At 41.0% G+C, this 27,625-nt stretch overlaps 2 protein-coding genes across 2 annotated transcripts in view; one reads left to right on the forward strand and one right to left on the reverse strand.

Annotated features, from left to right (window-relative positions):
• Positions 1–27,625, reverse strand: part of LOC126556033 (fatty-acid amide hydrolase 2) — a 526,247-nt gene that overhangs the window by 324,284 nt on the left and 174,338 nt on the right. The window lies entirely within an intron of this gene.
• The window catches only part of LOC126556035 (cytochrome b5 reductase 4), a 49,941-nt gene that overhangs the window by 15,450 nt on the left and 6,866 nt on the right, over positions 1–27,625 (forward strand). The window contains exons 2-3 of the mRNA XM_050211200.1: positions 24,249–24,464; positions 25,864–26,947. Of these exons, the coding sequence (XP_050067157.1) occupies positions 24,249–24,464; positions 25,864–26,947 (1,300 nt within the window). The remainder of the gene's footprint in view (positions 1–24,248; positions 24,465–25,863; positions 26,948–27,625) is intronic.

A 27,625-nucleotide genomic window follows, 5' to 3' on the forward strand; every position in this document is an offset into this window, starting at 1 on the left:
AAAACGAGGAATAGGATACATCTTATGAGTTTTATTTACCAAATACATTAAAATCCTCACTTGTAAAATGTAAAAAACATTCTATTCCAGTCATTAAGAGGAAAAATAATGAGAAAAAACAATTTCACGGATTCAACAGGGCTTAAATACTTCCTGTAGTTTTGAGATGTACAACAATATTTTACATACTACTAGGCAATTCTAACTGTCTATGTACTCAAATTTCATACGGTTAGGGTTAATCAAATACGGTTAGACCGTCCTTCTTCTTGGCTTAGGGACCGTAAGGTTACGCCGGCCATTGAAAGGCTTAACTAGACTCTTCCCGATGCCACGTAGTTGTATTGTGAGTTCTCACTACGGGGGAGCTAAAATACGGGCTAAAATAAAATACAGGGCACTAAAATACATGTCGAAGTAATACATTCCTCGCTATAATTTAAGCTATACTAATATACTGACAAGAATAGACGAGGAATTCTACATTGAGTTTTAGTCGCATTAAGCGAATTTACTCTCTGTCTTGTCCCAAAAATCACAAATATACTGATATTTTACTCGACTTTTAAAAATAGTTATATTATTTGGATTATACTAGTTTCAAGTCATATAATCTCAAACTATTAAATGATCAAACTCGCATATTTATTCACTCGTATGTAGCTATCCGGAAATTGAAATGTGGTTTTCCTCAAGAAAAGCCATCAATTGTTTGCCGGCGAACGTTTTGGGCCTTCGTGTTAAGCGTCTTCCATCTAGAAATCGTCTCTTCGAAAGCGTCAAAACCACTCCTGTCACCTTCGCTTCGGATGCCGTTTTTTTTTCCAATTGAAATAGAAACAGCAACACCTTCCACATATGACAATGACACAGCTCGAAATGAGACGTTTTGCGACTTTCTACTTGCACTTAATAATCACTTATCTGTTCACACACATTAATTATATCATTCCCGAACTTAATTAATGACGTTTCCATTTGTTTATTCATGAAGAACTGCCCGGCGGTATTGCTTATAAATAAATAACCTACATACTTAATTTCTAGAAATCACGAACATTGTCAAGATTATTTTACATAGCATTTATTTTACAAATGACAACCTCCAAAGGAAATTATTGCAGTAATCATTTCAAATCTATCAAATGCTTAAAAAATAGAACAAAAAAAAATTCTCAACGGTTGAGGTGTAATGATATATTTTCCAAAAATAAATTTACCAACACATTGAACGCATAATAAAGTCACATACAGCAGCTGCTCAAGTTGCAAAGCTTTGGAAATAATCAATACCATAAACTACATTGTCTACACCAAACATATAGAGAGAACAAAGTCTGTTAAAGCAAACATCAAACATCAATTCTGACTTTTCTGAAGTATATAGGTACTAAAACCCGATGCCAAGCATCGAATCAAAATCCATCCGCTACAGACTTTGAATACTAATGATGGTAACAGCAGCATACATAACATATGGTTCAAACATAAATCGTAACCCATTTATTGCGATTTTATTACCATCTTTTATTCGCAATGAAAACATCGCTTTCCTTCCATCGTAGCCATTTGACAGTAAAACTGTGCTGCCAAGGACTGGCAGAATAGTGAATTGTTTCCTACTTTGTATAATTCGTAATATCGCATGGCGCCAAAAGTTTGTGCTCGTCGCGTATCGGAGAAAAAAAAACTAGCAACAGGACTACGGCCAAGTCTTGTTTGCTTGGTAAAGATACGAAAATAAAATTATCTCTATAGTCGTCTTACTATTGTGCGGCAAGACAGCTGTGCGAAATCGCATACTAGTCCCACGGCCAGTGTCCGGGAAGGTTGATGTGACAAAAAAAAAGTTTGTTAGTTTGTTTTCTTTTACCATGCAAGAGTCATCGTGAGTAAGGGACGTGCCTCAGCTAACTAACAAGCCACAGCAAAGCAGGACGAATACGACGCTTACGAATGACGTATTTTTCCTGGTTTCTCCATGAATTTTATTCTTTTCTTTTTTGTTGTAACTGTGTTCAGTAATCTTGAAAAAAGTAGAAAACCAACATTCCTCTTTTTGTTCTGGTGTACACATTTTGGTATTGGGTTTAATGGAAAGACTTGGAATTTGATATTGTTGTCCTGCTGGTGCTAGATGCTAGTGTCCGTTCATCATAGCACCACCATCGTGTTGAAATGGCCACAAACTAGCCACAGCAAGCGAAAAAGTTGCCGACGCTCGACGATTTTCGCACAAAGCATATTGTCCTTTGTTGGATTAACTGACGAATGAAGTTCATGAAATGATTCGTTAAAACTTGTGCATTGCAGTCGTCGAGTCTGGATGTCAGTGTTGGTTACCATGTTTTGGCGTCTTGGGGGTTTATTGATTTTTTTTTCCATCCCAAAGCCTTGTAACAGGTCGGCTGATAATTGTTTGCCTTGACACATAAATCGCGCTAGTAAAAATTTAAAAAAAAAATTTAAAATTTTACAACACTCAGACAATAACTTTTATGTTTTGATTTACCATGGGAAACGAGGATTTTCCCATGATGATAAAGTATTGCTTTTTAAATGGAAAAAATACTGTCCAAGCAAAAAATTTCCTTGATGACGAGTGGTGAAACGGGCACTGAGAACTGTGAACACGGTGGACGTCCCTAAAGGGGTCCACACAATTATTAAAATCAACCGTAATGTGAAGTTGATTGAGATAGCTGACACCCCAAAGATATCTAACGAATGTGTCGGACATATCGTTCACGAATATTTGGATATGAGAAAGCACTGTACAAAATGGCTGCCGCGCGAGCTCACATTTGACCAAGTACAATAACGAGTTGATGATTCGAAGCAGTTTTTCGAGCTGTTTGAACGAAATATATCCGACTTTTTTCTACCGGTATGTTACCATGGATGGGACCTGGCTTCACCACTACAATCTGAAGTCCAAAAGCCTGTCATCCGAGTGGACGGGACGCAATGAACCTGCTCCAAAGCGGAGAAAACGCAACGATCAGCTGCCAAGGTTATGGCGTCCGTTTTTTGAAGTTCGCATGGCATAATCTTCATCGACTGGCTTGAGAAAGGAAATTCCATCAAGCAACTACTAACAGCAACTACTTTATCTAGTTTTTGGAGCATTTGAAGGACGAAATCGCTTAAAAAACTGCCACATTTTAAGAAAACAAACATTTTTGTTTCATCAAGACAACGCACCGTGCCACAAATCAGTGAAAACAATGGCAAAAATTCATGAATTGTACTACAACTTGCTTGCCCACCCACCGTATTCTCCAGATCTGGCTTCCAGCTACTATTTTCTTTTTTCAGAGCTCAAAAGGATTCTCGTTGGGAAGAAATTTTCATCGAATGAAGAGGTGATCGCTGAAATTCGAGACCCATTTTGAGGCAGAGATCGCTATATTGATGAAAGATCGCTATAATCGGTGTATCACACTTGAAGGAATGTATGTTGAATAAAAGAAAATGTTGCCAAAAAATTGTGTTTTACTATCATATCCCAAAAAATTATCAGCCCACCTGTTATGATAGTGCCACAATAGAATATAACCTTTCAAGTTCTTGCTTTATTGTAAATTTAAGTACTAATTGTATAGCGAGTGTATTTATTTCGTAAGCGATTTCTCAATTTTTTATTGAAATTTTCTAGAAAGAAACCTTTTTTTAACAATCCAATCCTACCAGAACAAGGCACACAAGATGAAATTTATCTGTATTCTTACCATATCTTTCGACAACGATGTTCCCCAACAGTATTGTCGCTGTTTTAGGCCCATTGACAACACAAAATGTGCTGTCAACTCACCTTGATGCACACACTTTTTTCCATTGTTCTATTCTAATAACAACTCTAACCCTCATCAAAGAAGGATTTCCAATCCTTACTCGCTGGAACAATATATCCGCATTGCGTTCGTGACTTGTCGCGATATTTTAAATCTTTATTACGTTTGTTACACAAGGCGCAAAAAAAAATCCGTCAGACCTTTCCTTTTTAGGATTCTGCAAATTTTACTTTTTTCCCCATTTTGTCACCATACCGACAGTTGCAAGTTTGTGTAGCAGTGCCAGAATACTTGCTATGGCGAAACGACGTTAGCCGGTTGGCAGCCGCCCCATCGAAGAGATGAAACATTTGCTCAATGAAAGCAGCTTTTCTTCTTTGGCCCACTTGAGGGCTTTCCCGTGTGGCTTTTCTCTTTTTGCCATGGAAAAACGATACCGGTGTGTAAACTGCGCGTAATAGTACTAGCTTTCCTGCGGCTCACGTTTCATACTCGACCCGCTCGCTTTTTTTTTATTATTCTGCAGCATCTTTAGATTCGGTTCATTTTGCTAGCTTTGTTTCCCCTGTTGAAGTGGTGTCTTTTTTTCCGCAAACATAAAGAACGAGAGATCAATTTTGTTGCGTCTATGTAATTCAATCTGAAGCATGGCTGAAATTGTCTTCAAATTCAGCTCGCAGTTCCGCTACAGCAATGCACAGTGTTTTGTGTTTTGAGCTTAAGCTAAGGTCGCGCGGGTTCTTGACATACACGATGGTTGTAGACAGGATCTTGTTTGATGTTATATTCAAAATAAATTCCTTTGCTCGTGCCAATTTATATGCTTTATAGTAAACAAGGAAGATAACAAGGAAGGAATAATTGATTTGCGCATATCTCTTTGCTCAATTTTATGTTTACTACCACTCACAGTAGTAAACAAGAGGGCTTCTATAAGAAGAAAACTTCTTAAACGATTCTAAGAATTCTTTAAGCCCTAAATTCATTTTTTGTACACCTCTTACAACAAAATCAACCTCCTTCACAACCTGCAAGTAAGTCCTTTTGCCATTTCCAATTCAACGCAATTAGGTGATCGTGGTTTTCCAACCCACGACACTACCCGGTGCCAAACTGACGCTTCATTTAATCCCATTGCCACACACGCGACCGGGCACACCGCTTCCTACGCAAAAGCATGTTGCACACCTGAGCCAAACCGCCATTCGTCAAGTATCATTAGTGAAAGGATCCGCAAAGTATAATCGCATCATCCGAATTTCCACCCCCCCCCCCCCCCCCCCCCCCCCAAATCATCGTACGTGGACCAAACTCACCGTGCGTAATTTACCATCACGTTCGGCAGGTTTTTTTTTTTGTTGCCCGCTGTTTTGTGTGAGTATATGTGTGACTGCATCGTACCGTTTCCACCGTAATGGTGACGCTAATTCACTCACCGGTTGGCACCGCTTCCATACTGCTGCAGTAAGCAATTAATTAGAGCCTCTGCTCGAGGTCCGAAGGAGCCAGCTATGAACGTGAGCGATAGAAAAGTTTCACAACATCCGTCCACCGTGGGTGTGGAGCAAACCGCTTCAAGACCCGGTGTCGGGAAAGGATTACAGGATTACATAGCCTTGAAGGGTGGCTGTCCTGGGTGCTATCCACCCTTCATTCTCAAACGGAAGTCTTTACCAATTTTCGTGATTCATTCATCGGTTGAATACGTGTATACTTCAAAGAGCACATCCGGGCGGGGACGTGCGCTTTCGTTTCGTGAAAGGCTACAGCGAAGCTTAAGTGTACAGATGCAGTTACGATGTACAGAGCTCAGTTACGTCAGTAGGACACATCCAAGTGTGTTCAAGTGGGCATGGAATGATTTTATAAACATACAACTTGATTGCTTCAAACAAACCGTGCTTAGAATTTGGAAACGTGACTTCAGTAGGTCTGTGCAGAGGCAGAGAGCTTTCCATTCGTCAAACATTGTAATCTTTTGTGAGTTTCTACCTGTGATTTTTAACAACAAGGTCCCATAGACGGTGAAGCTCTTTGAAGGTCACTTGGAATGTGAAGTTGCATGGATGAAGAGAATTCTTGAAGGACGTATATACTTGGTGAGAAGATGGGCGCTGATGCCCTCCTTGTATGACGAGTTCTTTTTAATAGACAAGGTCCTACGGCAGATTAGGCTCCTTGGAGGACGTGTTATCTTGATTGAAGATGCCTCGTGGATAGGGAGATGAGTTTCCAAGACCTTTAAAACGCGAGAAACTCCTCATCCGAGAGGAATCGGTGAATCGACCACTTTGTTTATAACGTTTTGTTTCAAATCCCTAAACTAAATAAGAGTACTGACATTGTGTAACCAAGCAAGAAAACAGAGCACCTTTGCCTCTGAGTGACAAAAAGCATTCAAGTGTTCACCCATTTTTCCCATTTTCCCATTAAACGTTTCCTTTAAAGGTGTCTTCCGTACGTCTCACATTGCTGAATAGCTTTTCACTTTTGCGCTACCGACTGGAACAATCTGAAATCCATCGATTATCACCCGGACGTTATCGTTTGATCACAATAATCCCACGCTTTCCCACTGCAACGCCCATCTACCGTAGCGCTGCCCACGACAAACGATCGTCATCTGTGCAAACCTACCAAACGTGACGCTTTTAGCGTTATCGTTCGATACACTTCAACTCCAAGCGAAAGCGTCTTTGCAACGATGTCACATCGTTTGACAGCCCATCGATTTTGGTGTGGCTGACGGGACTAGCATACTAATCATTTATGCTCTTCGAAGTCCCGCAAGAAACAAGCCCAGCTGTAGAAGCTTGCTTTGCGAAGATCTGCAATGAATGGACGCTTGACCGTTACAGGTTGACTTGTGGATGGCAATTTTGGTGGATTGAGTTATTTTTGTTCTTTCAAATTTACCTCGCCATTTTCTGTCAGCGGAGCAATTTGATATTCCATATAATGCAAGCATCATTTGTTATGTATATTTGATTCCTCTGTGGGCAAGAATGTTCCTTGTATTTTATTGGAATTTATCCAAACAGAGCATTCAAAAAAAAAATCTTTTCAAATTTACAACAATCTTAAAATGCCCAACTCATGCTGCCGCTTTTCAACTCACAACTCTGTAAATAGTCTTCATCGCTTGTTGTAGCTGTGGTTTGTCCGCCCCGAGCTAGTGTGTGTGTCTATTATCTTGCGAATGTGTTGAATATGTGCCCTGTCATAACGTTCGTAACGTAATGTTGTGTGCATATGCAGACCGACAAGATCTACTACCATTGTGTGGCTAGAGTTATGCACGTTTTCCCGACTCTCAATGTCGGTTTCTATTTGTCTAGCGTCTGTTTGACTTATCTTTTTCAACTTTGACCGAACGAACACAATATTATTTGCGAAAGTTTCACCTCAAACTCGTTCTGTTTGTCTAGTACTTGCTTCGAGCGAGAGCGTGGTCATGTGTCGCATATTGGGAAAATCACGAGCTATTGTTTTTGGGCACATGGCTGACAAGGTGAAGAATGAACAAAATCAAAATGTTTGACTAAACATACTTGCGTAATTTATTTATAAGATTTTATGAACCAAAGTATGATTTGAAAAATTCATAAGAAAATAAGGAAATAGCTGCTGCTTTCCCAACTAAAAATCTCCGCTTTCGGCAGTATACCTACGCTTAGAAAATCAATCTACAATTTCCTAATCAAAAACTCAATTTACGACACATCACCTACAAGCGACAAACCGATTGCGAAATGCCCACGTCCCCGGAGGCTTCTATGGTTTGTATTCTGCGAAGAAAATTCTATCGTTACGATAAACTCGGCGGAAAAATGGGACTTTTTTCTCCAAAGGGAGGAGTGTAAACACTCACCTAAGTCCCCCATACCCGTCGTAGGTCGTCCCTTCGGGGAAGGTTACAGCAGGCCCAGTTCGAGTGTCCCCCCGGTGTTCCGAACCCCGAGAATGTATTTAAGAAAACAAACATCTTTTACCGGCAGAAACGGAATCGAACCGAATCGGACCTCCGGGCTAGGTTAACACTGGGCTGGGATAAAATCCTGCCGGTACACCTTGGAACATACACACACACTCGAAAATACACGCGTACCTTGGTGTTCTTTAAGCTGTTTAGGGTTACGATCAAATTCGTCCGACGACTCCTTTCATGGTCGAATAAATAATGTGCATTCGGTCTTTGTAATGTTTTTTTTTTTCTTGCCAACCGGCGTCAACGTGTATCGCCCGGAACGCAAAACGGCACAATAAATCCACTTCAGTCAACGACGACGGTATGAAAACTGCTCTTTGCCAACCCACCCGGCAAAGAGCCGACCTGCGAAGAACGGAGTGGACACTCCAAGTTAAGTTTGCTCACCCAAAACGAGGGTCCCAAGTGTTACGCTCGGTTGTGAAGCGAAAGGATGAAAAGATTTTAGTACCTTCTTATAGCCCAAGCAAGCACAAGAACGAACGAATGGCAGAATGAATGGGTCTTTACAACAACAACAAAAAAAGATTTCACTAATATCCCACAACAAAGTAAATTTCATGAATGGTACGAACGAAAGGTACATTCGTTATTTGCTTACCCAATCCCAAACGTGGGTTGTACAAGGTTTAAAGGTGACGTTCGTACTGTTTTTGGATCATTTTTGGGGATTTTGAAGGATTAAGAAAGATGAAATTGTGTGTAATGTTGCACCTTGCAGGAATAATCTTGCTACTGGACACTTTTTTTTGAGTCATATTAATTTTGAAATTGACAATACGGCATTGGACCGTCATAATCAATTGTAAATAAATTAATTTTGAAATTATTAAAACAACTAAGGTGCCAAACAGCAGAATTCCACCTCTATTAACTATACTGTATCGAGGTGGTAGAGGAGTTCTGCTACCTTGGTACGATCGTAACTTCGGACAACAACGTAAGCGGCGAAATCCGAAGGCGCATTCTTCAGGGGAATCGTGCCTGCTACGGACTCCACAAACTCCTGCGATCCAGAAGACTCCAACAACACACGAAATGCACGATTTCCCACACCTTGATACGTCCGGTAGTCCTCTACAAGTACGAGTCTTGGACTATGCTGACGGAGGACGCCAATGCACTCGCCATTTTCGAACGGCGGGTGCTAAGGACTATCTTTGGCGGTGTGTGCGAGCAGGGCGTGTGGCGAAGGAGAATGAATCGTGAGCTAGCTGAGCTGTTTGGCGGTGCTGATATCCTGACGGTAGTCAAAGGTGCTCGTCAGCGACCCGCTCGGCACGAGGCGTAGAGGAGTCCAGCGAGCTCGTTGGCTGGATGAAGTGGAGTCTAATCTGTCGGAGATCAGATGCAACCTTGGATGGAGGACTGCATCCCTAGACCGAGTTTTCTGGAAACAAATCGGCGACCTGGCCATGTCGGCACAACGTGCTCAATCCTGACTCATGTTAAAATGTTTCCTTAAATTATTTTTTTACATTTTTTAAGTTGCTTCAATTGTATTTCCTGAAAGCCACATCACGATGGGACAATTTTGAAGAAAAGGACGTAGTTTTTAGAGGATGATAACAACATCACGCGGCATGGTAAATTAGAATAGAATAGACTGATCTACTCCAGATTTTACCAAACTAAACTTCACCTATCTCGGGTCAAAAGTCAGCACCGAAAACAGCATAGAGACGGAGTTGCGCGCTAGAATGCTGGTGGCCAGCCGGTCATTCTACAGCCTGAGGAAACATTTCACCTTAAAAAAACCTTTTGCGACGGTCGCAGCTAGGACTGTATCGTACCTTTTAAGTCCCAGTACTCACATACGCCTCTGAGACATGGCGGCCCTGTCCAAAACAAACAAAGCCTTCTTAGCCGCGTTCGAGAGGAAGATGCTCAAAAAGATTATTGGTCTCGTATGTGTGGAAGGACAATGGAGAAGCCGCTACAACGACGAGCTGTGCAAATTAGGCTCGCCAGGCTCCAATGGGCTGGCCATGCTATACGCATGGCCCCGGACGACCCAGCTCAGAAAGTCCTTTTAGGCCGTCCACACGGACAGAGGAGGCGTAGTAGTAGGCGTGGAATCATCCGCCATCAAGGCAAGGATAACGGATTTTCTTACGACAGCGCGGGACCGTGAGCGGTTCCGGGTTCTCCTGCGGCAGGCCAAGACCGCAAAGCGGTTGTAGCGCCTGATAAGTAAGTAAGTAAGTAAAAAGTGAAATCGCTTACCACCAACTTTTCAAAAGGGAAGTGTCAGACCTGAGTGGTGCCATTTTTGAAATTTGAAATTCTTAAGGACGCAATTTATATACGTACTTACCTTGTGGTCTTGGCCTGCTGCAGAAGTCCTTGATAGTGGTCAAAGCCTAGTAGAGCCATCTTTTAAATCAATATCTCAGCTTTACTGGTAAACACATTCCCTTTCAATTTGAGCCAATCGAATCTTTGAAAGAGTAGATGGCCTAACGGACTGGGTCATCCAGATGACGTTTGCATAACATAATCTGCCTAACCAGACCTGTCCTGGAATATTTCACACGAAGTGATTTTGTTTTTTTTTTTGTGGCCTTTGTATCTAAAACCCGGTTTCCACCAAATTTCTAAAGAGAATCCAAAGTTTTGCGGCGTATAAAATTGCTCAACATCTAATAGCACCTCCGTTATCTGAACTCCAGTTCGTTACGCTCTAAATATTTCCATAAATCTTTTGATTCTTTTGCAACATTTTGCAAATTCTTAGCATATCTACAGTGAGTAGTGAGTACTGACAGTCTAATTATGCGTTGTCAATAGGTCTCAATCATACTGCAATTGCATTCGCACAGTCATTTGTTCTGATGACAACCATTTGTTGATCACGTTCGATTGTCACCAGATCATTCGCGATTATACAGACAGATTCTCATCGCTAATACCAGGTGGAAGTGGGGGGTGTCAGAATTTAAGATGACAGAAGAAGACGGAGATATAATCATGCGATAGATCTTAGCGAAACTGGGCTAGGTGAAAAATGTCAAGGAAAAAACTATACACTAGCGTCAACTTAAAATTGTTAAAATGTTCACAATCTTACGATACTCAACCACAAGCAATTCAACTTGTGCTTTTCTTTCTAATAATTTTACGGCACACTAACACACAAACCATAAATAATTACTAGTGCAAGCGCAACACTTCAATTCTTTGCCGATCTTTAGCCAATTGAGAGCCCCCTATACTGTTCAGGTACGAAGTAAACGGACGGATCCTTGTGAGAAATGACTCAGTCCAAGATCTAGGCATGCTAATTGATACAAGGCTGACGTTAGAAGATCAGCTCGATCATGTCGTGGCTAGGAGCAATCAAATATTAGGCTTAGTTATAAACATGACGCGGGAGTTCCATGATTCACTCTGCACATAGTAGCCTTACTGCTCCCTGGTTCTTTCGCTGACACTCCAGTGGTGGCATTGTTCGACCCGATCCTTAGCGCGGCTCGAGGCTATTCAACGGAGAGCTGCTCGAGTTGTCGCACCTTGAAGAACGAATTCGATGGGCCAAACTTCTCTTCATTGTTGGATCCCTCCACGGTTCCGTCGATTGTCCTCTCGTCGGTGGACCTATACGTGCCAGCCAGGTCGGTCCGGTCTCGGGCAATGTTCTCGTCTCCTAAACTCGGTTGTTGAGGCGTTTGATCAGGGAATTTGTACGTGTCAGAAGTAAATATGAGAGCCTTGAGAGGAAATCTATCTGTTGTGCGTTCAATTGTATGTTAAATTTCTGTAATCTTCATGTCACCGACAACTCCGAGAGGACTAATCAGTCCCGTCAGTTTTTATTTAAATGAACAAACAAACTCACAAAACAAAATTTTATATAAAACTAGATTTATTTGTTGTTTGCCTTACTAAAATTAAACATCGTTCGTAAAGAGTTTTGGCAGAATCTGAAGTGTTCACGGCAAAATTCCAACGAAAAAAAAAAGCCTCATTACATTATTATACATTTCATTAGCATTCATGAAAAATAGAATTGAAATAGATGCGTAATAGCAAACGATACTGTTTGTGGAAGTTTGGAAAAGATGCCCTCAGGGCATTAGGAAGAATCCCCTCGCTTACGTAAAATGAATGAAAACGATTCTAGACGGGTCGTATGCAAATTCAACGATAAAATGGCTGTCCGTTTGTAACCGTTTTGCTTTTTTGCAGATAAGTTTTTTTTTCTTCATTCGGTGAAACGGTTACACGCAAAAATTGCCCATAAAGCGTAGAAAAACGCAGAACTAGGAAGTAAGTTGTTCCTTTTTATGTAAGAGCTTATTTCATTATACCCTCGCACTGTCTCATTTCACAGCATCAGTTGCAAAGTCTTGCCATGCTCTGAAGAGTGCCATTATTCGTTAGCAAACAGTCAAGCATGTTTTCAGATTTTATTTTTCGTTCTAATTGCCGCGCGCAAAGAGTGTGGCTTTTGTGTGGAGTTGCTTTTTCTAGCAATTAATGTGTTTTGTTTTTTTTTGTTGTTGTTTTGCAAAATTACTGCTAACGAAACTGCACACGATTCGAGACGCAGAAAAGAAGTACAAATTCAAAAGCAGCGTACTAGAAACGAAAAGCAGCAGCAGCAGCAACACAATAGCATGATTTATGCACCACCATTCGCCGTCGTAGAGTGCATGCGAAAGGAAGCAAGCGACCATGGGTTCATTATTCTCCTTGGTGTTGCGGGAAAGGGGATGGAACGGGTCGGGCCGGACACCGCCAAGACGTTCGAATGAATGGTTGGATGGTTCTGTGCATCAACGCCTCCGGTTGACAGGATAATGGCTTCGGACTGAAGGTCCGAAGGTGCAAGAAGTTGCCAAGTTGTTTATCGCTTGCAATTTGCTGCGGAATGAAACATTCACTTGCAGCTGCAACTGCACGGTGGTACGGTGAAGTTAGCGGCTTTTGTACCACAATGACTTTCGTGTTGTGGCTGTGGGTCCAGCAAAAAAAAAAGACATGGGTTTTTAGTATGACTTACATTAAAAATGTACTTCAACTGTCTAAGCTAACGGTTCAATGTAAAATCACTTCTCATATTAATAGTTTTGATTACAAAGTTTAACAGCAAAAAAAAAAAATAACGCTCCAACAAACTATATCCATTAAACTTCACTTGTGCAGCGTTTGCTAATCCCTGCTTATAGAATTAAATGTAAAAACTCTGCTTCGCGATAGAAAACTTTTTCCAAACGAATGCAAATGAAACCATAGAACTGAATTGCTTAGAGTGTCTTCGTACGACTTCTTTTCAGCCCGCGAGCATATTTGCGTTGTCGCTGTAATCAGATGAGCTGTGCTCATAAACGAACCAAAACTTTGACTAGCGTGCCATCAGACCAACAGACGTTGGAGGAGGCGAATTTCTACAATCGTAATAATAATAATCATAAAAGGACCTTAATTATGATCATGTTCGAAATTTGGAGTATTTTTGTGCATGTTTCTTATGTTCAGAAATTGATGAAAAGTAAATTTTATTTGCAAGAATTGCGAATGAAGTAACGCAAATATTGTAACATGAAATGCAGGATTTCTCAGCCATTTTAGACACTTTCCTATGGTTTTTTTGTTTTGAGGCCATATGTTTTTGTTCACGTTCCGAGGTTTATTGGCGCGTAACCATATATTTTTGCTTTCTTTTACTGATTTTTTGATTCCGTCGCGATATAACAGAACTTTATTAAATTTAACCAGCAATTTAAGCTTATTCGATTGTTTATAGACTCCGGTTGTTTACTGATTCAAAACAATTGTTGTGGTGGGAAGAAGAATAATTGTATTCATAGTCGCCATGTGGTGGGAAGAAGAAATTCACGGTCGCCATGTGGTGGAGAAGAAGAAACTCGGACTTATAATCGCGACGAGAACAGAACAACGTGATTGCTAACTGTGCGGACCAATATCTTTCTTTTATCTGACTGTCCAGGCAGTCTGAAGATTCTAGATGAGAATCTTCCTTACAGGAAAGTTGGAGACATCGAGGCCTTACCTTTGGTAGGTGGACTCTCGATGCTCATCAGCGGAGCAAGTCGGCCAGATGACTTTGGATATCCAGAAGGATCCCTTATATGCCTTAACCACCATCATGCATGGCTTGAGGCCTTACCTTGGGTAGGAAGACATTAAAACCTCTAGAAAGAATTGAACGCAAGGTTTAGCTTGTGGTACCTCCTCTCTCCATCTGTCTTTCTGTGGGAAGGCTTCCTAGACCGCTTTATTTATACAAAATTCTTACAATAGTAGTTGCTCGTTTTTTTTTTTTTGTAACCGATAATTGTTCCTTTTTGGTTTTTCTTCTTGATATTGCATTTAGTACAAAAATATTTACGTAAGCATAAAATGTGTCACGGTGCGATTGATTGCTGCACTTGCAAGAAATGTGTCGGATATCATTCGTTGTTGGATCTATATGCTTGCTATGCATGAAGTTACTTGTTTGTGTTTTGTTGTTTTGTGTTGCTGACCACTGTCTAGACTCGCTGGTTGTTTTGAACTGATATCATATTGCATTGCGTCACTCGCTAGCCGGGTGCGCTGGTAAGTGTTTGAATGTTCATGTTAAGGCGTGCGCGTGGTCAAAATAGCTGAATGTACATTTCTCACGTTCTTGGCTAATGTAGGATATTTGTTAAATTGGTGAATTTCTGCTCACCGTATAATGCTACGTAAGGCTTGTTGTATGCGAAATAATGTATACTCTAGTAAGATGTTTAGCAGATATGCTACATTGTTTTTCCGATTTAATTTTTAGCACTTATTGGGCCGTGCTCCTCTCAAGATGACGATCCATCGTTTTCCAATTTAAATCATGATAAAAATATTGTTACAAATGCTTATTGGGTTGCTTAGGGTGGGTCTATTGGGTCCCTGCAGATCAGGCTGTATCGGGCCGTGCAGTCCAAGCTACGGGGCCTTCTGCGGCCGCTCGTTCCCCGTACCGTATGCCGGCACTAGGTTCGAGGCTCTTATCAGCTCAGAGCCCCCGCAACTGCTTAGTTTGCTTATCGCTTAACTTGCCACTGATGGATGGGACTAAAAAGGAGTAATTACAACTTTATTAATTATTCTTACTATATTTTAAGCGCGTTTCCCCATACATATCAAGTATTTCGATTACATTGTTCATTAAGGTCATGCCGCAGGAAAGATTTCTTTAAAAACATAACAACAGTAATAACGATAGAATGGTATAACATTAAAAGTGTATTTTGTATTTCAAAGGCACGTCTCGATCATATTTCTTAAAACTTATATACAAACAAGTAATATAAAATTAATACCACTTCCTAAATGATTTCTTCTCCGAAGCGAAAGTGGCTATAATCTGTTATTCGAGAAATTCACTCTAACTTCTACTAAAGCAAAACGAAATCAAAAATTAGTAGTTGATACTAAAAACAATATTGAAACGTGAAAATGCGTCAAAAAACCTCGGGATGACAACCAAAATATATGGTCAGGTGCCACCTCGGGATACTCTGTAAAAACTTTAAAAACGATGCCACGTCATCTTGTCGTCTAAAGAAACTTTACGAAAATTGCCACACAAAATTGATGTTTTTCTTTAATGGCAGTTTTCAATGGTGTACTGCTTCATTCTCTCGCTTTACGCTGCGTATGGGCGAACAAGGTGAAGTAATTAAAATTATAACTGGTACTAAAAAAAACCACCTAAGGAAAAGATGCTCTAGAAAGCATGGTATCATGATTTGCGTATTGAGTATTTCAAGTTGGGGTGTTTAAACATTTCATTCGATTGAAGACTTGATATACTTAAACTTCAACATACGTTAAATATAAAAAAACTGCCACCCTTATGACTGCTGAAGGAGTAGTGGTTAGAAAAGTCTGTAGAAATTGGATTACGCATCGAAAAACGCTGGTCCATCCCCCCACAAAGACTGAGTGGATTTTCACGTTCGACAAATACTTTAACTGTAAAATGTTAGAAAAACAGACTATCAAGAATTTCAAAATTTTAACGTTCGACGCACGTTCTCAGTACCCATTACCCTAATGTTGTTAGGGAAATTTATGAAATCCCTCAAGTACCATACGCCTTCCTGTGTCGGTAAACCATAACCCAATAGTATTTAAAATTGAGGAAGGCCACAGCGCAGGAAATGGAAAAAGTTTTCCTTGCTTGAAAGGGAAAACAAACGAAAAAAAAAAACGCTTTTTGTTGCTAGCCTACGGGTAGAAAATGGACGCTTTTGGACATTTCACGCCACGGATGAGAGCAGTTCACTGTGCTATGAGCTATAACTTTATTTCGAATTTTAATTGAGTTTCGTTTTTACTAATTACTCTCGGATTTGCCTGATACATCACAATTTGTTATTATTCTGTGAAGTGCGCTTTTTAAAATTGAAAACAAAAATGAACGTACGTCAAATGTTTTTTTTATCGTAAACGTTTACAAACTCAATTACCACAAGCACTCGTACTCGTAGGGGCGAGCGAACTTTACCGTACTTTATATTCAAAAGCACGTTTATTCCACCTGAGGTAGGAAATCAGTTTAAACGTGCTCGAACAAACTTTTTCAACCGTTGTACGATGCCACGAGCATGGCAACAGCGCAATAATGTTGCACATCTTCGTCATAAGTTTAGCCGATAAGTGGCACAATTATGATCCGTCAAAAGTAATGTCTAGTCGGCTGACAGGATCCGCCCAAATTCCCCCTAACCCCTGGACTATGATTGATGATGGTGTATAGAACGTGTAAGGACTAAGGTTGTTGGTGTTGGCTTTTTATCCCTCATGATCAATCGAGTCGACATCAACTGCCTTTTGAATGTTTCATCTTAGCTGTGAGGGAAATTCATTTGATTCCGAACAGAGCTTTAAATTTCTGAAAAATATAATGGCAATTAATTCCGTATTTCATGAATAAATTGAAAAAAACCCAAGCTAAATAAGTGTATTAGTACATTTTAGCATATAGTTTCGGCAAAACATGTTTCAGCTTGTATCTTGTAATCTAGAGAATATTCTTTGAAAAGAAAAACAAAGTAAATGTACTTTAAAAAATATTAAGAACAATTTAGAGTTATTATGTGTAGGTTATCGATTGTGTAAATCTTATTTTAGTTTTCATTTTTCTATGCTCATGGAGTATTCCAAAGAACTGAATAATTCATAAGCGAGTAGTCAGAGCTATGTAAATGGAGACGCCCAGTACTTTACTGATGCAGGCCATAATAACCAGCTTAAAGAGATGTGGGGAGGAGGAGACACTGTCACTATTCACTCTCTGAAAGGCATAAGAATGATCTTTCAACATAAAATACTACAAATATTTGTTTAAACATATGGCTTACTAGACAGCCGATACCACGTAGTTGGATAGTCAGTCCTCACTTCGGGGGGACGGTCCGGATGGGATTTGAACCCCGGTCCTGTCGTTTGCAAACCGGCGCCGCTGTCGCCTATACCACCGGGTCGCCACCGGGCTTAACTGTAATTGTGCTGAAAAAAAATATGCCTGTGTCTTACCTTAAATCATAAAAGTGAATGAGCACATGACATACAAAAATTATTAAAAATATTTTTCACAATGCTTGGCTGATTTCCATTTAACTTAAGGGTTACAAGACACCTAGGGATTTATGGCTGAAGTAGTTTAGTAGCAAGTAAAACTCTAAGGTGGTTCTGCCCCGGCTTTTTTGTTGCTAAAACGGTGTTAAAGTTGAAATCTCGATGTTGGCTCGATGTGTTGTTTAACAATGGCAATCGGTAAGAATGTGGCATACCGTGACGTCATCGCCCCAGAAACTGCGTTCGAGCTAGGAGGTTTTCTGGCTTAAGAGTAATATAGGCCCTCAAGTTGCACGCAGCAAACTCACATGCAAGCTCCACAGTCGTTTGTGAACATGGCTGAGTAGGACATATTGAAAATATTAAAACTATTGGTTTATAAAATCCAAAAAAATCTTATTTTAGCTAGTTTTAATGAAGTTTTAGTAATTCATTCAACTTTCTAGTCAAATCATGTTTTAGTATTTTTTTCCGTATATTGAGCCATTTAAATAAAAAATATGGCTCACCATAGAATTATTTCAATTAAAGTATGAACTGTCTCGTTTAAATGATGAAAATAAGTTAGTGAAATGTTTTTATAAATTAGATTTATACATAAGCTAGGTTTTGTGACACGAAACAATAATTTCAAATAACTTTCCTAATTTTAATAATGATTTAATTAAATAATATGTTTATGTCCTATGCATAAAGGTCACAATCTACCGTGATTTTTCACACAAGCTTGCATGAGATGAATCCCGTACAACTTGTGGGCCTTCATTACTCTTTAGCCGGTTTTCTTGATATTTGAGAAGTTTAATTGTACACTTACTCGCTTGGCGGTTCAATTCGAAGAGACCTTTCTTAATTCTATCTTCGGTGGCTTCGGCTTATCTTCGGCGTGACCGATACGGAGACAGGAAATAACTCGCCGGTAGTGGTTGAAATCGGAATCATTCTATGAAGCAGTTTTGTGCTTGATGGTACGGAGATTCTCGGATGGGTCGTTGTTCCAAAGTTGGACGGCTATTGTGCTTGCGAAGCGAGTGACGTCTCGGAGTGAAAGGGTGTTCTGTGGTTCGGCTGGACGGAGCCGAACTCTGTTCGACGACTACTACAGGCAATATGCCACGCGAACAACACACATTTTCAACAAATATTGCTGGTTTTACTTTACCAAGAAGATGTTGAGCACTTCGCAGAACAGACGAAAGATGTTTTATTTTTTCCGAAAACAGCTAACCGCTGCTGTCTTTTATACGAAATTTGAAAATTTTCCATGGTTGTTAAATGGGTCGGATCGAATCGATTGGAAAAATACTGATTTGGGGTATGTATAAATTTATCTGGATTTATGGATAAATGGGAGATTGAAGCTCATCCGGACTGTTTTCCTATAGTAAGCAATGACTATCCAACTACGAGGTCCAAGACAAGAAGAATATGTTTCCTTGCCTCTTCTGTTTTGCCAATGCTTTCATCTTCTTCTTCATCATAAAAAAATATCATTATTTAAGTGACTAATAAAACCAACTAAACCAACTAAAATAAGACCAACTATCGGTCATTCTGTTTTATCACTTACTTCTGATCAAAGCATAAAGCCGTAACACAGATTCCAGGAAACAAACATTGCTCTATTGCTGTTCATTACACTAAATCACTTCATGCGCGCATCATTTCATTTTTAAATTGTCCGTTTAATGTGCGAGATGGTGTAATAAGTATCATTCAGAAATCGATTTCATCGGCTGTTAAAAAGCTATAAACACCCCCCCATTAACCACACGACCCGACCCGATCCCGTTGTGGGCCGTCAAGTCACAAATCAAGCCAGGCTTAAAGGGAGATCATTATTGTCCTGCCCGTGTGCCCATTAAGCACTCGTCGTCCTGCCGTAAAATAAGCTTCCGCATGCTCATTAACCCGGGTAAACAACGAACACGGACGCCAATGGGGGCAAGGAGGCGGCAACTCCGTGGCGACTCCGTGGTAAGAGATTACGATTAGCTTCGGCGAGCGTTAAACTAAGCATCCCGGTCGTCCTTGCACATCAAGACGGCTCTATTTTTCCGCCTGTTTGGCAGTGGAATTGGAAAATTGCGATGCTGAAGATGATTAAGATTCTCACATCGAGGACGTCCTGCCTTGGTGGCCTTGGTGGCCTTGGCGGATACACAATGTTTGACAGCGCATTCGGAAGTTTATTACATCATAATAAGGTATTGTGTGAGCATCACCAGCACCAGCATCGAGTCGTGTGAGGGAACTAAAAAAAAAAAAAACTTTCCATACCATATTCTTCCAAACAACCAAGACGGTGTGCTTCCAAAGAAACGTTAAAGTACAAGTTTTTTTTCTTTTTGATCGAGTTGTTCCTCACACCACAATTCGGTATGCTTTTCCACGGAAATCAGACGATAATAGATTTTCCAGCTCTTCTGCGTGAGGAGCACGGATTCTTTTTTTGTACGATGAGAACGGGGTGCTAGTGTCGTGCCATTTATCTGCCAGTGGAACAATTTTCCATTTTTTTTATTTTTTTGGGGCACCATACTCATCCACATTGTGGGAATATAAACGGCAAGAGCAACAACAAAAAAAAAGCACGATGCCCCGGTTGCCGTTGAGTGGAAATAAATAACGATTCATGTGCGCCGAAAAAAAAAGAAGACACATACGTATTCGCTAGAATTTTCTTTGTCATTTTCCCAACCCTTGTCTAGCGTACTCAATCTTCTTCACCCTCCCATTTCGAAGCTTCCTCGAGCGTACGACGCGCGCCCGGTTTTGGTTTTACCGGTACGTATCCGTGGTTGAGCAATACCCATGTTTCGGTCGGCTGAAACTGATCCTAATAGGATGTAGTTGTGTAGCATCCGTTATTGGCCGACATGCTGCATGTTGAGGCCGTGATTGGAATTGGTTGTGGATTTACGGACAAGCCAATCCAAAAAATACGAACATTTCCGTACGGGGCGCGGAAAGTGATCCGAAAGCGTAAGCGTGTTTTGTGACGAAATCTGAGATTAAGCATACACGTGCACACCAAAGAAAGGGGTTTATTTTTTGGGGGTTTTATGTATGTTTGCTGATGAACTAACTGTCTCGATGTGAATTAGAAATGGAACGGGACGGGATTATAAATTATTTAAGCTTATTATGAGGTTTCTGATTGTGTTCTGTGTCAGTATAACGAGGAAATCAATGCATAAGAAGACACCATCTTATCATCGTATGAGATTAATGAGACAATTTTCGTGTTCGGATTGTGTTGAAAAATATAAAATCCAACCTAATAACCATCAAACACTGAACATTGTTTATCAATTTTATCCGTCTTCTGGGCACAAAAATCTCTCCATAGCAGCTCGTTCCTTCGAATGTAGCTCATTTCACCCAAGGGAGTTCAGATTTCGACCGAGAGTCTTGTTGTGAAACTAACGATGTCTCAATTATCAAATGTCCATGGCACAAGGACTACTGTCCAACAGAACACTCTATCAGCCATCAGAACAAAGAAAAAGACAAATACGACAAGGATAGTTCTCATTGTTATTACCGAGGCAACAACCGTGGTTCAGTACTGGTGAAGATTGGTGCAAAATGGAATTGTCTTGCTTTACATCTTGTTTAGCTTATTTTTTTTATAACCGCTGTAACCTTTTTGTAAGCCGATCTACTTGCTCTTGTCGCTTGTTCTAGACTTGTCCGGGATAGTGCCGGAATGCTGGAAATATTCCAATGGTTGAGTAGTACTTAACACCTTGCTAAGATTGGGATCTCAAGTTGTTGGTCGGGAATTTTGGGTCAATTTAGGGGCAACAGCTAACAACGTCTATGAGTGAGGCAAAGATTCTGTCGCTGATAAAGTCTGCCACAGAAGATTCATCTTACACAATTTGCATTCGCATTGATACTCTTGGAGCACAATCATGCCCTAGATACACATGATATGGGTTCGTGATTTTGGTTCCTCTCTTTCTTCATTCTAAATACTGTCACTCGTCTAAACACTACTTATGTATAATATATCGTCAAGTAAATTGCTAATTGAACATCAAAAACAAACGTCTACAGACCCTGGACCACATAATATTCTTCGTAGCATAACGACCAGCTAGTTAAGTCATGCGGGCATGTAAAGGCTCGGTTGCTTCCTGCAACAAAGGCTCTGTCCTGCAGCTTGTATCTGTGTTCAGTCTGATTATCCTCCTTTTTGCTTTAACGCTTGTTGCCCGATCGCCGAATTCAGCTTTGGGCTTTGAGCTGTATAGAATTTTCCTTATGGTGCTCAGCAACGAAACCCAACTCGTACGTAATAATACCACGTACTTGAATAGTCAGAACACAACAGGGTAGAATGAATGAGATTTGATGCCCGATCGTGTCGTACGAAGATCGACACCGGTACTGCCTAGAGTCACTGGAGCGCTTCAAGTTTGATTTGAATAGTACTTCAAAATATTTTTTTTAATCCTACAGCCACCGCACTTTGGCCGCTTTAGAACAAACTTCGGAATGAAGTTACTTTTTGATGAGATTTTTTATTTTTTTTTTTTTAATATCCATTTCCGCTCTTTTATACCAGATAACATTAAGTTTTGATATTGGGTAGAGGCGGCTACGGCGATAAAAGCAACAGCAGCGCCGTTCTGCACACGACTACAGCGGGGCCCCCCGTAGTGAAATTAGCAAGTCTAGTAGGCCGTTAGATGGCCGGCGAAACTTTAGAAGGTTGCTAAACCAAAAAGAAGCATTATGTTTACAGTAACAAATACATGAAATTCAAAATAGCAGTTTTTTCTTCCATTAGAACGGCCGTTTTGTTTCAGGAAGGTAAATAGATTTACTAACTAACCAAGATTTCAAACTAACCAAGATTTCCAATACACTTACTGTCCGAAAGTTTACTAACCAAAGGCAGCTTGCAATACCGATTCAAAAGCGGGGAAACAATGACTACAATTATTCTTGTCTATTATCTAAAGGTAGCCATTATCCTCTCTTTCACTCTGCCTTCCCACTCGTACCTTCCAAAACTCGCGTTTTTATGAGCATTTTTGTTGGCAATTGGTCAAAACCATTTAAGTTTTGGATTCATTTTATTTATTTTATTTATTTATTTATAATTATTAATGACGGTCCAGTGCCGTATTGTCAACACCGCTTGTGTTGAGTAAATTTTATAATCATCTTGATAAGGCATTTCCTCCTTATTCTTTGCCTTATCCCGGGCATACTCGGTTAAACTTGATTAATTTTATAATTTATATAATTAAATCAAAATTATTAAAATAAAATTAGAATTTCGAACACTTATAAAAACATAAATAACGTTTTCAAAACAGTGCTAATCACCACAATCGCATGACAGGTTTGAGAGCTGGACCCTTTTAAAGTTGGGATGGACAAGAAATTAAAGCCTTATTAACTTTTCTCTTAAGTTACTCTCTTAGTTATGAAGCAACTTGTTCTAGAAGGTTATATTTTGGATTTTTATAAGTCTGATTCTATACATTGGTAGAAAAATATTGATTTACTGCAGTATAAATGTTGAATTTTCGAATTTCAACCCGTCAAATGCCCACTGTCCATTGGAGGATGAGAGAAGGACGTGTTTTATTTTTATTCAACACAATAAAGTATCAATAAATCTTTAAAATAAATTAATTAAGAAGGAGGTACAAATTTACTAAAAGAAACAAGAATAAAATCAATATTTTTTGCTTAATCATCCTTGTCAGTATCATGCTCTGGCTTAGCTTTCTGGATATTTTTCTGCTTCATCTGTGCGTCTTAATAAATTGCTTACATTACAAAGATTATAAAATGTGTTGACACTTTTATCTTTACTAAAAATTCCGAATGTTTCCTTTTTTCATTCTTCTTAAAAACACAATCAAATACCCCTATATCCTTAACTGTACAAAAAAAAATGTCTCTCGCTTTCAGTTGGAAGTATTCTGCAAAAAAAGGGGGTTTTATCACATTCTGTGGGATACAAAAGTAAGTGGAATTTACCCCCCTTTCCACCGGTACAGAGTGTACTTGCATGTGAAAGGCTTTGCATTTTCATCACGTTGAAACGAAATACCAAACTCAAGCCTTCTCCTCTGCTTCGTACGGCACGTGTTCGGTAGGATAAGCAGTTTGTGTATTGGTAGGAATTTTCCTTTGCTTCCATATTTGTGGTCACGTTGTCTATAGATGAGCATATTTTGCATCCATTTCGAATTCCATATTCATCCCATCGGACAGTAGTTGCATTCATGATCTATTGCCGTACAAGAGTTAAGCGTAATGGACGGGCATTGCGTTCTTGCTCGTTCACATCCATTTGCACAACCATTGCTAGTGGCTCTAGCTCGTCTTAATACACACCCAACGATGATTGGTTTTAGGGCATTGGATAATAAATTAACATGCACGCAAGCTCAAATAAAATCCTACCTTTTTGCTTTCCATCGGGAGGCATCGTTCGACCTTAGATCCTAAACCCGGAGCCGGTACTTTTTCCCCCCTTTTTTGTGGTCTTGTGGGCACGTTTTATTAATGTTGAATCACCCCCTAAAATCGAACCCCAGCCGACGGAAATTGTAAAGCGAGCAGAAAAGGGAGCACATTTCGCGTGACAGGCAGCCGGATATTCATAATTTATGATCAAAAGCTTTAGGCTTTAGGCTCCCTGTTAGCGCTCATCATCGACGGGAAGGATCGTTAAGGGCCTTTAACTGACGAAGCTGAAACGACGTGGGGCATGGGAGAGCGCCTATCTTCTCCTAGCTCTATTGGTGTCTTGCTCGCTCGTTCCCGTGTCTCTCGTCTTTCCCACGGTGGGAAATTTATATCGACCAATGAACGCTTTTAATGTAGTGCGGTTCTTCTTCTTTTTCTTTTCCTTTCCACAGGCAATCCCAGGAACAAAACCGCACTAAAGCCGGGTCACTCGCTGATGGACTGGATCCGGCTCGGTAACTCGGGTGCCGATCTGACCGGTACTGGGGGTCGTGTCGTACCCGTCAGCCATGCCGAGCTCGCCAAGCATGACCGGCTAGAAGACGCCTGGATGGCTATCCGGGGGAAGGTGTACAACGTGACGCGATACATGAACTTTCATCCCGGCGGTAAGTGAAGACGACCCCTTTGTGACGCAGGTTGTTTATTTTTGTGTGGTTCACTGATTAATAAGGGGAAAGCTTTGTAAGGTTTGCTGTCGTTGCCTACGCGTGTCGGCTTATAGGGAGGAAACTATTAATAAAAATGCCCCGCAATAAGGAAAATATTTGCTGATTGGTGTCGTTTGATTCTGTGATAAGATTGTTGGAAGTGGAGCGTCACTTTAAAGTGATAGATCTAAGACACTTTTTGATCTTCTTATTGGCTAAACGACCTTCTAGGTCACGCCGGCTGTCAAGTGGCTTATAATTACTTGTTGATATCACGTAGTTTGGATAGTCAGTCGTCACTAAGGAGGGATGACGGTAGTGATGAGATTTGAGTTCCGGTTCGCCTATGTCAAAACCAACACCGCTGTCATACCACCGAACCGCTTGACATCTAAGACACTATACGAACTAATATGTGACGTGAGCGCCCTTAGTTTCTTAATTTTAATTCTCATCTTCTAATTACAAATATAGATAATAGGTTATTAAAACCATTCATTACGCTTCTTTTAATTTAGTTTGTGTGAAGCGATTCCTATGCGATTCCGATTAGAGCTTTAGAAAATAAAAGCTAGTGTTCCGTTTTCTGGTAAAGTAGGTTTTTTGTGTGTGTGTTTTTTTTTTAGGGGTTAGGGTCAAGTCTTCAACTCGTTCCACAAGGACACATGTTGCATCAATTTATATGACGAGAGTTTCGTGTTTACAGGAAGCTAAGTAGGACCGGGGCTCAAATCCCATTTAGGGTTTTCCCCCGTAGCAAGTCTAGTAAGCCCTTAAATATAAGGCATGACCTAGCAGCAGTAGCGGATCTGACAGTGGGCGGAATAGTCTGCCGCCTAGTGCTCCAAGATGTGTCCTATAAAAGGGACCCCGTAACATAGGTCCCGTGCGCGTGTAGTAGCTTCGTAGCAGGGAATTATAATTGACGCTCCGTTGAAGAAAATCACTCCCTCCCCCCTCCACCCATATGCTTGTTGTCGGTCACATGTCTTGAGAGGATATCAAAGGTCCTTCGGTTAACAGTTTAGATTTTCATCTATTTCAAAAAAAAAATTTCCACTCCGCCTAGGGCTTCCGAGGGGCTTAATCCGCCACTGTCTAGCAGGACGTTGAACCAAGAAGAAAAATAAGAAGCATGCGGGGCGTGGGAGGCTTTGACCATGACACGTCTCTGCCCGTTGATAGAACAGTACCTTTCCACATTGTCAAGAGACCTATTTCTCAGCATATTTCAAGGAGATCCGACTCTTATACAAGTCGTGTTTACGCCGACAGACTCTATTTCGACGAAGATTTACCTCATCCGCTAACCAACGTTCACCACAATTTCTAATCATTGTCTATTATTTCGTTTCAGGAGCGGATGAGCTGATGCGAGGAGCCGGTAAGGATGCGACAAGACTGTTCGAGGAGGTACACGCTTGGGTTAACTATGAATCCCTGCTGGCGAAGTGCTACATCGGTCCGCTACGTAATACAGTGACCATCAATCTCAATGCCGACAGCACTAATCCCAACAGTAAGCTCCCACTGCCACCGCCATCCTTTGCAAAAGCTTCCAAGTCAAGTGTACCGTCAACCGTACCAGCCACCTCTCCGACGGCATCCAGCAAGGATACGCTTGACACTGCCCCCCTGTCACCGCCACCCGTATCGATCGTCAGCTCGGCGAGTGACGATTCGCTTAAGCTGTCCGTACCGATAGTGCCACGGTTTGACTGGATACAGAAGACGTCCGAACTGACGCTTATCTTCTACACCCGATCACTCGCGAACCCGGGCGTAATGGTGGAGTGTGTCGATCATCTCGAGGTGACGGTTAACATTCTGGTCGAGTCGAGCGTTCAGCATCGTTATCGCTTTCATCTAGCGAACAATGTCCGGTGGCCCTGCACTGCCCGTACATCGCTCGAAACGGGGAAAATCGAGCTAGTGTTCAACAAGCTGTGCCCAGCGCTTTGGACCAGCTACGGCGCGATGACATACGAGCGGCGTGAAAACTGTGAACTACAGCTGCACGAGTACGACGTAGCGACACGGATCGAAATCACGCACGATTCGTGCGCGTTGTTGCTGCGTCCGAAAAACAACAGTCTGCTGCAGGTTACACCGGTCGGCTATCACGTGTCGGTGACGGCTTCTATCGATGGCGAGTATGTGTCGCGAAGTTACACACCCGTCCCGGCCAGCTGTGTGGGCACGGATTGTCCCGAAACGTTTATCCCACTGCTCGTAAAGTCGTATGCGGATGGATGTTTGTCCAAGCATTTGACACGTCCGGTACCGCTCGGTACTTCGCTGCAGGTATCCCAACCGAGCGGAAACTTCGTGCTGAGCAAACTGCGACATCACAATCGATTTGCACTGCTGGCTGCCGGCAGTGGATTGACGCCGATGCTGGCTTTACTGCACTATCTGCTCGAACGGAGTAGCAATCGGATGTAAGTAGTACCGGGGAGGAAAAAAAAAAGTTCATTCGAATGCTAAAAATGGTTCCTTAATTCAATCGAAAACATAGAAAACATATCCATTGATTCGTGTATGGCGGGGCTCTGCTATTTACGTGGGTTAGATTTATATTAATCAATTTATATCCCCACAAGAAACGATTTATGCCAGGCACATACGCAGCACTAAACCGAACACTATTATTCTTCGTCCGTGCTCGGTCACAGCGCTGACAATAGCACGGGCCCCTTCACGTACCGAGAAACATTTCGCCGGGCTGCGGTTGTTTAGAGGTTTCCCTTTGGTTAAACCGCTTCGCTCGGTTGCCAACTAATTGGAAAATAAGCTCGGTTGAGTAAATTCGTGCTGCGGTTGCAGTGTGTGTGTGTGCGCCCCGAGACAGAGAAGGAGCAGTGTGTGTGAGTGTATGGTGGTTGTAACTTACGCATCATTAAAATGATGGCGGCGGTTAGCTTGGGAACTCCACAGAGCGGCATGGCAATTGAGAACCGGATGGAAAATTGTAACTTTTTGTTATTTAAATTTTTTAAAGAACTTGTTCGATGTGAATGTATGTACTTTACTGAAAATTCACTGTTTAATGTGCCCAAAATTTTATCCTCAAACAAAGAACTTTAATTCAATTAATATTGAACATTTTCCACTCAAAG

The sequence above is a fragment of the Anopheles maculipalpis genome, chromosome 2RL (assembly GCF_943734695.1).
Source record: "Anopheles maculipalpis chromosome 2RL, idAnoMacuDA_375_x, whole genome shotgun sequence".
NCBI lineage: Eukaryota > Metazoa > Arthropoda > Insecta > Diptera > Culicidae > Anopheles > Anopheles maculipalpis.